This window comes from Pteropus medius, unplaced genomic scaffold, assembly GCF_902729225.1.
Source record: "Pteropus medius unplaced genomic scaffold, Ma_sr-lr_union100, whole genome shotgun sequence".
Taxonomy (NCBI): Eukaryota; Metazoa; Chordata; class Mammalia; order Chiroptera; family Pteropodidae; genus Pteropus; species Pteropus medius.
Genome location: NW_024343732.1, coordinates 1,259,308 through 1,271,825, shown reverse-complemented (window position 1 = coordinate 1,271,825; position 12,518 = coordinate 1,259,308). Strand labels below are relative to the sequence as shown.

At 53.3% G+C, this 12,518-nt stretch overlaps 1 protein-coding gene across 9 annotated transcripts in view; it reads right to left on the bottom strand.

Annotated features, from left to right (window-relative positions):
* MYO9B (myosin IXB) overlaps nucleotides 1-12,518 on the bottom strand; it is a 64,022-nt gene that overhangs the window by 8,307 nt on the left and 43,197 nt on the right. For all 9 annotated transcript variants that reach the window (XM_039867747.1, XM_039867755.1, XM_039867750.1 and 6 more), the window contains 11 exons: nucleotides 11,488-11,610; nucleotides 10,506-10,586; nucleotides 8,744-8,854; nucleotides 7,474-7,596; nucleotides 6,226-6,375; nucleotides 5,980-6,146; nucleotides 4,401-5,267; nucleotides 3,652-3,724; nucleotides 3,355-3,479; nucleotides 1,620-1,753; nucleotides 1,188-1,378 (listed from right to left, as the gene is read on the bottom strand). In XM_039867747.1, coding sequence (XP_039723681.1) covers nucleotides 1,188-1,378; nucleotides 1,620-1,753; nucleotides 3,355-3,479; nucleotides 3,652-3,724; nucleotides 4,401-5,267; nucleotides 5,980-6,146; nucleotides 6,226-6,375; nucleotides 7,474-7,596; nucleotides 8,744-8,854; nucleotides 10,506-10,586; nucleotides 11,488-11,610 — 2,145 coding nt within the window. The remainder of the gene's footprint in view (nucleotides 1-1,187; nucleotides 1,379-1,619; nucleotides 1,754-3,354; nucleotides 3,480-3,651; nucleotides 3,725-4,400; nucleotides 5,268-5,979; nucleotides 6,147-6,225; nucleotides 6,376-7,473; nucleotides 7,597-8,743; nucleotides 8,855-10,505; nucleotides 10,587-11,487; nucleotides 11,611-12,518) is intronic.

The window sequence follows — 12,518 nt, the reverse complement described above, 5'->3', positions numbered from 1 at the left end:
CCCTGTCCCAAGTCCTTCTCTGGCTCCCCTGGGCTTGTAGGATAAAATCTGGGCCCTCTGGCCAATCCTGGTCTCCCCTGTCCCTTCAGTCTAGGTTCAAACTATTGACATTTAGGGCTGGATCACTCACTGTAGGGTTTGAAGTGGCATCTCTGGCCTCCATCCACCAGATGCCAGTAGCACCCTCACTCGTGATGACCAAAAACATCTGCAGATGTTGCGAAGCATCTGCATTCGACCCCTGGCCATGCCACAGGACAAGCGTGAATGGCTTGGTCATTTCACAACACGTCCACCCTTGCAGGATCCCTTGCTGCCCCTCTGGGAAGCTCCCAAATCCTGCTGTGGAACTGACTGCAGCCGGGGCCGTGAACACCATAAACACAGGCTGTGGCTTATTCACCTCTGCTGTACACAGTAAGTGCTCAATCAGTATCGGCCACAAGATCCGATGCGTTTTTAATAGCTCATTCTAAATAAAGTAAGTACACGGTCACGGCTGAGCCACGGCGATGCTGCTGACCTAGAGGCAGCCTGGTGGGATGCAGGTGTGTCCAGCGCCCTGCCTGGAAGGTTATTCTGGATCTTGGTGTTTCTGTTTCCTCGAGTGTGTGAGAAAGTGGGGCAACCATCTCCAAGGGTCACTGTGAGATAACAGAAGTGTCTTCTAATTGCAGATTGAAAGTATCGGGGGAAAAAAACCTCCGGAAAGTTCCAAAAAGCAAAACTTGAATTTGCTGCACATCAAGCACTAATGTTGAGTCCACATGAGCGACGTGTCGGCATACCCTGCTGCAGCCTGTGTGCAGACATGAGGAGCTTGAGCGTTCTCAGATTCTGAGCATCCGCAGGGGTCCTGGAATCAATCCCCTTCAGATACTGAGTGACAACTCTATCTGTGCCGACTGAGAGGAATGTGGGTTACAAATGGTCTCATGTGAGCCCAGGCTGGGTTTTACAGAAAACGAGTTGATGTCAAACTTAGGAACAAGTGTCAGGTTTCTAGAATTTTCTGTGTGTTGGAAGTGTACACCTGGACTTTCTGTTCCCGGTCTGCTAAGAGCTGTGATGTGGCGATTCAGAAGACTGCTGGGTGGTGATGGCCCTCCTGGGGAGGCCCAGGTCTGAAGACTTGCAACGCCTCCCCCCCCCCCCCCCAGTGTATGCCCCTTCCCACCGAGGCCCACCTTGTTGAGTAGGAACTCATCCAGGTACTTGAGCTCATTGGCGTTGGTGATCTTGCGGAACACTGACTCCCGCCATTTCTCTGACACTGTGATTCTGCCAATTTTGAGGTTTCGGTTTTTCTTCCCTTTGCCTCCCAGCTCCTTGGTGTGCTTCTCGCTCGCAGTGTGGCGGTGCTGCTGGCTGGAGGGGGCTGTAGGGGAGAAAGAGTGGCTGTCGAGGGCAGGATGCTGGTCAGCCTCTCGAGGCGTGGTCACAAACACAGAGAACCAGGACCCTGTACGGCTGTGCACTGGGGTCCACGGCCACAAAGTGCCCCCAGGGGTGGGGACTGGGTCTAAAGCCATGTACCCAAGGCCCCACCTGGGGATGGGGCACATCCTCAGGGACCCCAGTAGCTCTGCTGTCCGTCCCTGAGGCTGCGGGTGACCAACCTTCTAGATTCTTCTTCATGGTGGTGGCTTCCAGCATGACGTGCCCAGGGATCGCATTCTCCGTCTCCTCCACACCCTCTAGACTACCCTTTTTATCCTTGTTCTTATGCAGGAAAAGTCTTATAAATGTGGGCCTGAAGGAGAAAATAAGGGGTTTAGTTTAAGCCTCATGAAATGAAAAACAGATGTGAGGCCAAAGAAAGGGTCATCTTACCATAAGGAGAGAAATAACACTTTTCTTTCTTATCAGTGGAACTGGATGCTACTAAAAATAAGGTCAATTTGAGGGAACTGATGAGGAGACAGGTGAAAAAGCAAGATGCTGAGTTAACATCATTTTCATATAAAAAGTAAATAAAACCACTCCTTCATGTGTTTTTATGGCACAAGATTAGGAAAAAAAATCACAAAGAATAAATACCGAATCATGCACTATGGCTACTGGGTGTATGTGGTGGGGTGAATGGTGGCCCCCAAGAAGCTATGTGCTAAACCTCATGAGCATGATCTTATTTGGGAAAAGGGTCTTTACAGATATGACCAAAAACTATAGACTGTGTATGTCTCCCCAAATTTATATGCTGCAGCCTAACTCCCAATGTATGATATTAGGTAGTGGGGCCTTTGGGAGGTGATTAGATCATGAGGGTGGAACCCTCATGAACGGGATTAGCGCCCTTTATGAGAGACCCCAGAGAGTGCACCTTAGCCTCTTCTGCTATGTGAGGACGAAAGAGCAGATGCTGTATAAGACCAGGAAGTGGGTTCTCATTGGACACTACATCTACTTGGCACCCTTGATCTCAGACTTCCAGCCTCCAGAACAGCAAGAACTAAACGCCTGTTGCCCATTGTTTAAGCTGCTCAGTCTGTGGTATTATCTTATAGTGGCCGAATGGACTATGACACTAAGTGAAAGATCTCAAGGAGATCATCCTGAATTACCCAGATGGGCCCTAAATTCAGTGACAAGTATCCTTACGAAAAACAGAAAAAGAGAAGATACAGGAGAGAAGAAGTTCATGTGACGATGAAGGCAGAGACTGAATGATGCGTCTATAAGCCAAGGACTCCTGGAGCCCCCAGAACCTGGAAGAGGCAGGAAGGATGCTCCCCTGGAGTCTCTGAAGGAAGTGTGGTCCTGTGACACCTGGATTTCAGACTTCTGGCCTCCAGGATTATGAGAGAATACACTTCTGTTGTTTGAAGCAACCCTGTTTGTGGTTCTTTGCTTTGGGGGTGGGTTGCCCCGCAGTGGGGGGCTCTCTGTCTCCCACCACAGCCCACTCTTCACCTTCCTCAGCCTTTCTGGATCACAGCTCCCTTGTCCCGTGGCCAATCTCTCTGCTCTGGAAAGGACCTATCTGTAGCACTTGGGGGAGCTTCTGGGAATAGAGCCTAGATTTTCAGAGGACCCAGGAAGAGTTGCTGGAGGTAGGGACGGGAGATCTGGTTCTGAGTCCATAAAAAGCCAAATGCAACTTGTCTGTCTGGACCCAGAGGAGGTGACCCAGATTGGCTCTAAGGTTCAGTGGAATCATTTTACCCTCATGTGGCCAGGACCCAGGCTCCATGTGGGCCTCTTGTCATGGAACTGCTACCGAGCAAATGTCTGTCCAACTCAGCTTTGTAAATGCTGTCGGTTTAGGAGACGAGACCGCTCGGAGACTGAAGGCCCTGGCAGGGGCCCTGAGTATCCTCTGGTGGCTCAAGCCCACCCGAACTCCACACTCACTTAGAGTCGGCCTGGGAACCTGGGGATAGCCCTGCGTCTGTGCCGGTGGACACGTCGCTTGACTTCTTCTTCTGGATGACTGGCTTCTTCATGCTGGGCTCGCCATCTATGCTGTCTGAAAGAGGCTGCGAGAGAATGAGGCTGGGTAAGCAAATGCAGGTGGCTTCACGGGAAGAAAGCAAAGGGTCCCTGTGTCACTGTACACTCTATCCACTGACTCCCCTTCTCTCTTAAGCTGCCCTTTGGGCAGAAGCAAGTTGGACCCTGAAGGGAGAGAGCTGCAGCTTGGAGCTTTACCTGAGACTTGGCCTGAGCAGGGGCTGGGAGGAGCCTGGAGACGTCGCTGGTGGATAATGAAATGCGCCTCTCCCTGTGAGATCACAGAAATGTGGCTTTGATCGACAAGAAAGAATTCAGAGATGTTTTGGTTGTCATATCCAGAGGGTAATTCTACTGGCATCTGGTGAGTGGAGACTGGGGCTGCTACTCTGTACACTGCATGCACAGAACGGATCTACCCAGAGAGTGAGCCGACCTCGGGCGCCTGCCCTCGCAGAAGCCAGAGTCTTCCTCCACTCTGTCCTTTGGCCAAGTGGGCCTCTGGGACAACAGGCCAGTACTCAGTCACCCTCATTCACTGATGAGGAAACCGAGACCCAGGCAGGGTGGAGAGTGGGGCTTTTAACTGGCCTCCTTCCACCAGGCCAGGGGCTTTTTGAGTGAACACAGCTTGTTTTAGTGGGAGCCCCTAGGGTTCAGCATTCCAGCCAGACCCCAGCAGGGCGACACCAGGCAGGTGGCTCATCCTTGCCAGATCCCTCTCTCCCTCCTCAGGGCCCCACACACCTGGTGTCAGCTCTTGGGCACAGAGCTGCTCATGTGTTTTGGGGATACCTGCACCCCACAGTTCATGGGATGGCCCCATGCAGAGAATAAGCCAGCCCTAGAGCTGTCATGTGAGGGTGGTCCTGAGGCCAGGCCTTTGACTATATGTCCCCTGCCCTGCCCACCCACTGTGCTCAGACAAAGGAGGGTGTAGGGCTTACTCTGTGGGTGTGAGAGTGGGCCCCATGGCCCGGTGCCGCTCGCTAAGGTCCAGGGACTGGCTCAGCATGGCGCTGGGGCTGGCAGCTGTCCGGTTCTTACCCCGCCATAGCTCTACAGCACTGGCCAGCCTCTCGGAGGCTGGGTCTCGGTACCGCTGGATTTGGGTGGAGCCTCCGGGGCTCTCAGGCCTGTCCTGTGCCCTTGGGCCACCACTTGGCTTGCTCTTGTCCTGGGGGGTCTCGGGGGTGAGGCTGGGGGCCAGTGTGCCAACCTTGCCGTCCAAGGCCAGGCTGGTGGGCCGTTCCACTCGGCCCTGGGGCGCCTGAGGGGTTTCTGCGGGGACCTGGCAGGCCGGTGTGGCTTGTGGTGGCCCCTTGGGCTGCTTTTCAGGAGCAGAGTTCTCCGTTTCTGTCCCTGAGTCTGAGGGGGCTTCATCTTCTCTGCTCTCCTTTCTGTCTTCGGGGAGGCCCTCCTCCTGATCCAGGGCGATTATTCCAGAAGGTTCTCTGAGGGCGTTCTCATCCTTACATGACTGCATGTGTCTGTTCTGGAGTTCCACGTGCTCCAGCCCCCTCTGCCTCCGAGACTCGCGCTTCTCCCGGCTGCTGGACACTTTCTCATGACTTTCGGTGGCGTTTTTCTGGGGTGGGAGAAACTTCTCAGGGGTGGGGCTCTCCTCCTTGGGGTGGGAGCTCTCTGCTGGGGGCTCATGGCTCAGCCACATCTTGGGCTCCGGGGCTGAATGCTTGCTGTCCTCTGATGGTTCTGGACCCAGCCCACCCGAGGCAGTTTCTTCGCTCGTGGCTTGCTGGGCTTCCCTCGCCCTCTCTTCTGTCTTCTGCTTCTCTGCAACCATCTGGCGGAAGCTGATATAAGGAGAGTAGAGGGGCTGGGTTCAGAAACAAATGTCCTACAGATCCCAGAATCCACCCAGGGTGTTGGAGGCCTCTGAGCCATGCTCTGGTGGGATCCCCATGCTGTTTGTGGGCTGGGGTGGGGGGGTACAGGTGTCATCTCTGGCACTGAGATGCTTCTGGGAAGGTGGGACCTCCTTAGCCAGGAAAGGGGAATACAGAGGGGTGGCCCATCCTCGGCCACCTCTGCCCTGGGTCCGCTTGGCTAGTTCAGGGGTACATTCATTAGTTCTGTTGTGGGAGAAATCTGTTAAGCGACTCCTCAATTCCTTTGGGATCCCTGACCTGGCAGATGCCTAAGCTCCATGTGAGTGTGGTGGAAGAGGAGCCCCCTGTGGGCCGGCCCGCAGCGGCCTGAACCCACTCCTTTTAAATCCAGGTACTCTACTGACTGGCCTGGAGTAGGCAGGTGCAGGGGTCCCTGGTGGGGACCGAGTGTGGCTGACCGCGACCTGAGGCTTCGCCATAAGCACCGCCCACCAGCCCTGGGGCGTCTCTCTGGGACCTATGTACCCAGGTGGCTGGATTCCTGCCATCCCTTTCCCAGCCTCTTTGTGTCCAGAATGACATTCTGACAGTTCTGCCCATATCTCAGGCAGCTTTTAGGTGAGTGAACTTTCTGGCTTCTGGAACATTCTAGGGGGTAGGACCCTGTTCTGTTCACCTCTTGCGCTGCAGGTGTCCCCGGCAGAGGCTCTGCAGGTGGATGATGATTTGTCTCTGGCGTCGGTAGGCTGCCCGCTGCCTGTAGCCCCTCCATGTGGCTTGGAGGTACACGGCCGCCTGTGTCCTCTCCAGAGCCCGCCTGACACGGTAGGATCTCCAGCAGGCCTGACAGCAGAGCAGAAAAGGCATTCAGAGGCCATGCGTGAGCCACCCCTATACCCCAGCCCATCAGCCCACACAGTACCTGGATGGTGGCTGCTGCTCGCCTCATCTGCAAGAAGTGCCGACGTTCCAGCACCATCCGAAACCAGCTCTGCAGGAGCAGGATCTTCCGCACAACCTCCCGGTGCAGTGTCTCCTGCAGTGCCTGTCGCTCCGTCTCTTTCAGGAAAACCTGGCGGGTGCAGGCACAGGAGGGATCAGCGAGGTCTCCAGAACCCTTGGGTCCAGGAGCTCTGCACAGCCACCCTGGGAATGAATGCGATCAAGCTGGTGTGCTGACTGACCTAAGTGGAGTGTTTTTTGACATGTACTGAGATGCAAATCACATAATATGAAATTAACCATTTAAAGTGAACAATTCGGTGGTATTTAGAACATTCACAATGTTCTAAATGCAACTACCACCTCTGTCTAGTTCCAGATCACCACCCCCAAAAGAGATCCCGTCTCTATGAGCAGTCACGCCCCATTCATCCTCCACCAGCTCCTGGCAATTGCTAATCTGCTGTCCCTATGAATTTGCTTATTCTAGATATTTCAACTAAATAGAATTGTATGCTATATGGCCTTTTGTGTCTGGTTTCTTTCACTCAGTGTAATGTTTTCAAGGTTCATCTATGCTGTAGCATGAATCAAGGCTGAGCAATATTTCACTGTGTGGATGGACCACATTTTGTTCATCTATTCAACAGCTCATGGACACGTGGGTTGTGTCTACCTTTTGGCTATTGTGGCTAGTGATGCTATTAACACGCGTGGACAAGGATTTGTTTGAACACCTGTTTTTAGTATTTTTGGATCAATACTAGGAGTAGAATTGTTGGGTCACATGGTAACCCTAATGTGTTGGGGAGCCATGAAGGGGTTTTTCACGTTAGGTGAAGCCATAAGACAGCTGACCTCGGCACTTGTTGGACAAGAAGTAACTGACACACCCCCAGAGGTGGGAGACAGTTCTAGAGGGAAAATGAGTGGAGGAAACCTGCCAGACACCACAACGGTTACTGATGGCCCCTGAACACCCTGTGGAATGGTGTAGCCTGCATGTTAGAAAATGAGAAACAGGCTTGATGCCTGAGCCCAATCCCAAAGGTGCATATTTCTGCCTTCCAGGGAGAAATAACATGCTAGGCCCCAACGAATGTACTTCCTCAGCAGAGCCTCTTATTTTTCAGCCTGTGACCCAGGGCCTTGGGCCATGGGAGGACCCTGTGTACGACGGAAGGCAGGATACAAGTTTGCAGCCACCCGGAGTGGTGGGAACGCGGACCTTGGTCTTCCCAATCTGGTAGCTCCTTTTGTCTACGTTCATCTTCTCCAGCAGGGCAGAGATGACCTCCCTGCAGGGCTGGGCGTTCTTGGGTAGTAGCACCTGGAACTGCTCTGTGAAATCCTGGGTGAATTTGGCAGAGGAAAGAGAATCCAAGTGAATGTTCCCACCACTGACAAGGAGACGGGGCTATGGCAGTCCCCTCGTCAAGCGAAGTTTCTGAAGCCAAAACTTGGTCTGACATGATCAGTGTTGACGACACTAAAATCTCGGACATTCTGAAAAGTCTAAAACTTAAGAAAGACTGTCGCAGATACAGAGCACTGGATCTTTCAGTCAGTTGGTGAGTGGCTATTGTGGGCCTGTGGGGTGCAGGCACTGTTGGGGGGCGATGCCTGGGAGAAGGGGCCACCCTTGGGGGGGCTCATAGTCTATAGCTCACTAGCGCGCTGGACCATAGCTGGAGATATGTGCTGTTTAAGTCAACAAGTATGTCAAATTTTAAGAGCCACACATTGGTAAAATGCATCAGTATTTTCTCCCTTTTTTATAATTTTTGCCTTTCCTATTTATATAGAGTGAGAAAGATGATATTAGCATTCTGTGGATAAGAGAGACACGCCATGATGAAGCCAAGTTCCCAAGGCCATAAGGGTAAGCTTGAACAGAGACCAGGTTTTGCCACCTTTGGCTTTGGGGCCAGTGCCCACTCAAGCACTAAACAGCTGGTGCCAGAGAATGACTCAGCCCCATGTGACAATGGTACTGAGACTGAGAAACTACTCCAGCAATTCAGTCTTCAACAATTTGAGGTTACTAATGATCCCTCGTGCTTTGAGACTATCTGGGGAGCCATTGCTGAGGTCGTCACCTCCCTGGGCCTCAGTTTCCATACTGAGAAAATAGAAACCAGGACCTCCTTGCTGCTGGTTGGCAGAATAAAAGAGTTGGGTATAAAAATGTCTATCACAGAAGGTGCTCAATAAAGAGCAGAGCTGTGCAGGGATGTGCTGGCGCAAATCCCTCATCCTGACTTGGTTCCACACCTCCGTATCCTTCAAGGCTTGGCTTGGGTCCAGCTACCTCTTCTGAGGAAACCCACCCCCTCTCTGACAGAGAATGATCTGGTACAAATGCCAGAGGTGCCAGGCAGAGAAGCCTTGGCATAAAGTAACCTGCTAGGTTTATCTTCCAGAGCCATGCTCTCTCTAGAAGAGGGAGGTGGCTGACCCTCAGTTGTATCACGGGCAGCCACACACGTTCGGCCTACCTGGAATGTGTACTTGGCACTGTAGCCCGATCTCCGGATCCGCACGGTCTCCAGCATGCCCGTGTAGCGCAGCTGCTGCAGCACCAGCTCCTCGTCAAAGCACAGCTCTCTCTGAAACGGCATGTGAGTGATCAGGGCAGGTGCCCAAGCCTACAGGTGGCTGGAGATTGGGAGCTGTGAAACAAGGTCCCACAGGATTCTAGAAATGGACATGGTCTGGGCACACATGTGGGCCCTGGCCGGTCTGGGACTGTTCCCTGCACAGCAGCTGTGTGCACCTGAGGATCCACTTTTCCTTGCTCTAGACGTTCTTTTTGGAATGAAGAGACGAAACCAGTCAGCAGCGATGCTCAGGGCACTCGTCTTTTCTAGAAAGCCTGGCATCTGATCTAATCCCTGGTGTAAAGGAGACAGGTGCTACTTCTTACCCTAATCCAAGACGATGTGCTGCAAAGAGTTCTTTCCTAAGGTCCCACTCGTACTGTCAGGTGTCGAGGTAAGTACTAGGGATTTGATAGAGAGATAGGCTGGGCATGGGAGCCACACGGATGCATAAAGGGGGCGAATCCTACTGGGGCCAGTTGGAGGTGTCACAGGAGAGGGGACCCTGGGCTGAGTGCTGAGGGCTGAGGAAGGTGGGAAAAGCTGAGCGAAGGCCCAGAGAAGGAGGGGGAGGCTGAGGGGCTGACAGGGATGTAGGGAGATACCTGCTGTAGGAGTGACGGGGAGGAGGGGCTAGGAATGATGCTGGTTCAGGGGGCTCCAAGCCTGGAGCTCAGGGGCCTGGCCTCCACGCTGGTGGGTGTTATTTTAAGTGAATGGAGGGGAGAGAATGGCATGGGGAGGGGGTCGTCATGACTGGGCAGCAGGTGTTTCTGGTATCTAATGGGCTCTTGAGGCCAGGGATGCTGCTCAACACCCTATAACACACAGGATGCCCCCAACCCCATGGCAAAAAACACCTGCTGGCACAGCCCCTGCCCAGAACAGGTGCTGATGGAGTGTTTCCAGTTGCCCAAAGTGGAGAAATCTCTAGTGGAAGAAGAGGGGCCAGATTCTGCTGCCAAAGGAATGGGGGCTAGAGACCTTCTCTGAGACAGTACTCGGGGAAGTGGGAGGCGGGAAGGGAGAAGAGGAGAGGGCAAGACTTAGGGTCCTTGCTGAGTGGGCAGAAGCTGTGGAACTTGCCGGGAGAAGGCAGACTGGTCATCAGCAGAGCGTCCCAAGAGCAGGGCGAGCCAGGGCAACAGAAAGAGTAGAGATAAAGGGGCGGAGAAAACAGAGCCACCAGGGTCCCCTGCCCAGGTTTCACTTGCACTAGAGAGGAAGTCCAGATCCCATATGGCCCCCACTAAAGTCCCAGTGGATCACTGGGGTGAAAGAAGCAGAGCAGGGGCCCCTCAGTGCTCTGTCTTTCCAGAAACTTCTGGATGAGCATTGGGCTCTGTGCTCCTGCTGTATAACCTCAATCCCTCCCTTCCGGTACATTCTGTACTGCCTGTTTTTGGGTTGTATCTAAAGAGCAACCCTGACCTGTCCCTCCTCGAGCAAACCTTCTCTGGGGCCCCTCTACATTCCAGAGGACGTCCCTGCTCATGGCTGCCCTTTTTGCCTCCTGCTGACCCCCTTGTCCCCCGCCGGCCATGGTACGCCAAACAGTTGTGAACACTCAGTTCTTTGAGGCCCTGCGCCAACCCCAGCAACCCTGTGACCACCTGACCTTGGCCTTCACCTCCTCGGGATGCGGGAGCCACTCACTCACCTTCTCAGCGTTGGAGCGAATGCAGCGGATGAAGAAGGGCTCTGCCTTCCCCAGCGCCTCCAGGAGCTTGTTAAGGGATGTCTGGGGAAAGAGAAAGAAGGTGTTCTTCTGGGACCTCCCGAGCCATGCCTCTCTGTGGGAGGGGGTCCAGGTCACCTGCTGCACCACCAGGGAGACTGTGCTGATGTGGGACATGGGAGGGTACAGAGGGACATTCTGATTGGAGGCTGTGCTACCCCAGGGAGCCACTGAGCGAGCTGTGGTGTCCCTGTGGCTAAAGGCCACCATCTTCCCAGGGTTGCTCAGACCTCATCTTTGCTTCACATGGAAGGTGGGGTGCGGTAGGGGGCAAGACCAGATAAACTCCTTCTGGGGATTTAAAACACTTGTCAGCTAAGAAAAGACCATGGATGCCATGATTTTGGTCTCTGGCCTACTGTTTCCAAAAAGGATTTGTGTGAGCCCCTACATGAGGTAATTGTAATTAAAAAAAGAAAAGAAAAAAAAAGCCGAGGTGGAAACAGAAGACTCTGACTGAGGAAAAGGAGGAATAAAGAACCTAATGGTGAGGGTCAGCAGCTACTGGAACCCCTAAAAAAAAGTATCCCTAAGCTTCCTGGCAGCCAGGGGAAAAACGGGAAACATGACCTAAGGTCACAGCTCAGTAGTTACATTAATTCACATGCTGACTCGAGATATTTTTTAACTTGGTGGTTCTTAAGCAGGGGTCATTCTATCCTCCCAGGCGCATTTCACAATATCTGGAGATTTTTTGGATGCCACCACTGGAGAGTGCTATGGGTGGGTGGAGGCCGGCAATGCTTTTCGACATTCCACAATGCACAGGACGGCCCCTACCCGGGAGAATGAATGATCCATCTGACCCCAAATGTCAAGCAGTGCCAGGTTTGGGGAATCCTGGGTAAATGATCAGCTCCCCATGTTTGTTTTAGTGGAGCCACATGAACGTTGGGCCACCCACCTGGAACTGGGCGCTGATGCTTGGTGGCTTCTTCTTCTTGTGCAGGTGCAGCAGTGACTTGGTGGTACGGTCGTGCAGGGTCATGCTGATGATGAGCTTCAGGGACTTGGAGTCCAGCAGATTCTAGGACAGACACACAGGGTCCGGCCTACCCTCCTGGGGCCACAACGGGCACCAACAGGAGGCATTGATCCTGGAGCTAAGACAAAGACCCTGGGGGTGGCAGCTCTTGGATCTGTCTCAGGACTGTGCTGCTGGAGGGTTGAGGTAGGTGGGCCTGGTGGGACTGAGCCTGGGCTGTGCCTTGTGAACGGCACCAACTCCAGGAGGGCTGATTACAGCCTCTTTCGCAGCCCAGATACTGGAAGACAAGGGCCATGGAGCATGGCCTTCCCTCTGCACAGCCTAAGGAGTGCCAACCCTATGTGGCCAGTGAGGGAATCTCCTCTGCTGACCAGACTAGAGGCTGCTCTTATTCTTCTACAAACTTCATAATCTGTCCACATGCTGTACATGAAAATGAGACAGAATACCTGAAAACATATTACCCACGGCTGGCTGCTGGGGTCTTGGCTGCCTGGAAGGACCATCCTAGCTGAAGGATTTCTTCTCTCTGGACACCCAGGAGTTGCATCCCATGGAAGTGGCTCCTGGCTAAAGACCCCTGATGTGGGGTAGGGCAGAAGGGTCTGTTGCCTCTGAGCAGCATAAACTCTGTGGTGCTGTTCACGCTTCTGGGCTCCCCATCAACCAGGCTGAGCGTACCTCCTCGCTTAGTCCTTCCTCTGCCCCCTCTTAGGCTTATCATACGAGTTCTCCTCTATGCCTCACTTGTTCAAATTCTGGTTCTAAGAAACCCAAAGAAAGATACCTCCAAATCATCTCAACAGGTAACATTTTTTTGTGGAGGGTGGGGGGAAGAGGGAAAAAAGAGAGAGGAAGGAAGGAAGCCAGAGAGAAAGCCCCCACCTCCCCCACCCCCCAATTTTCCAGAAAATGACTTGAGCCAGGAGCTCTAAGACGGCAAAAGC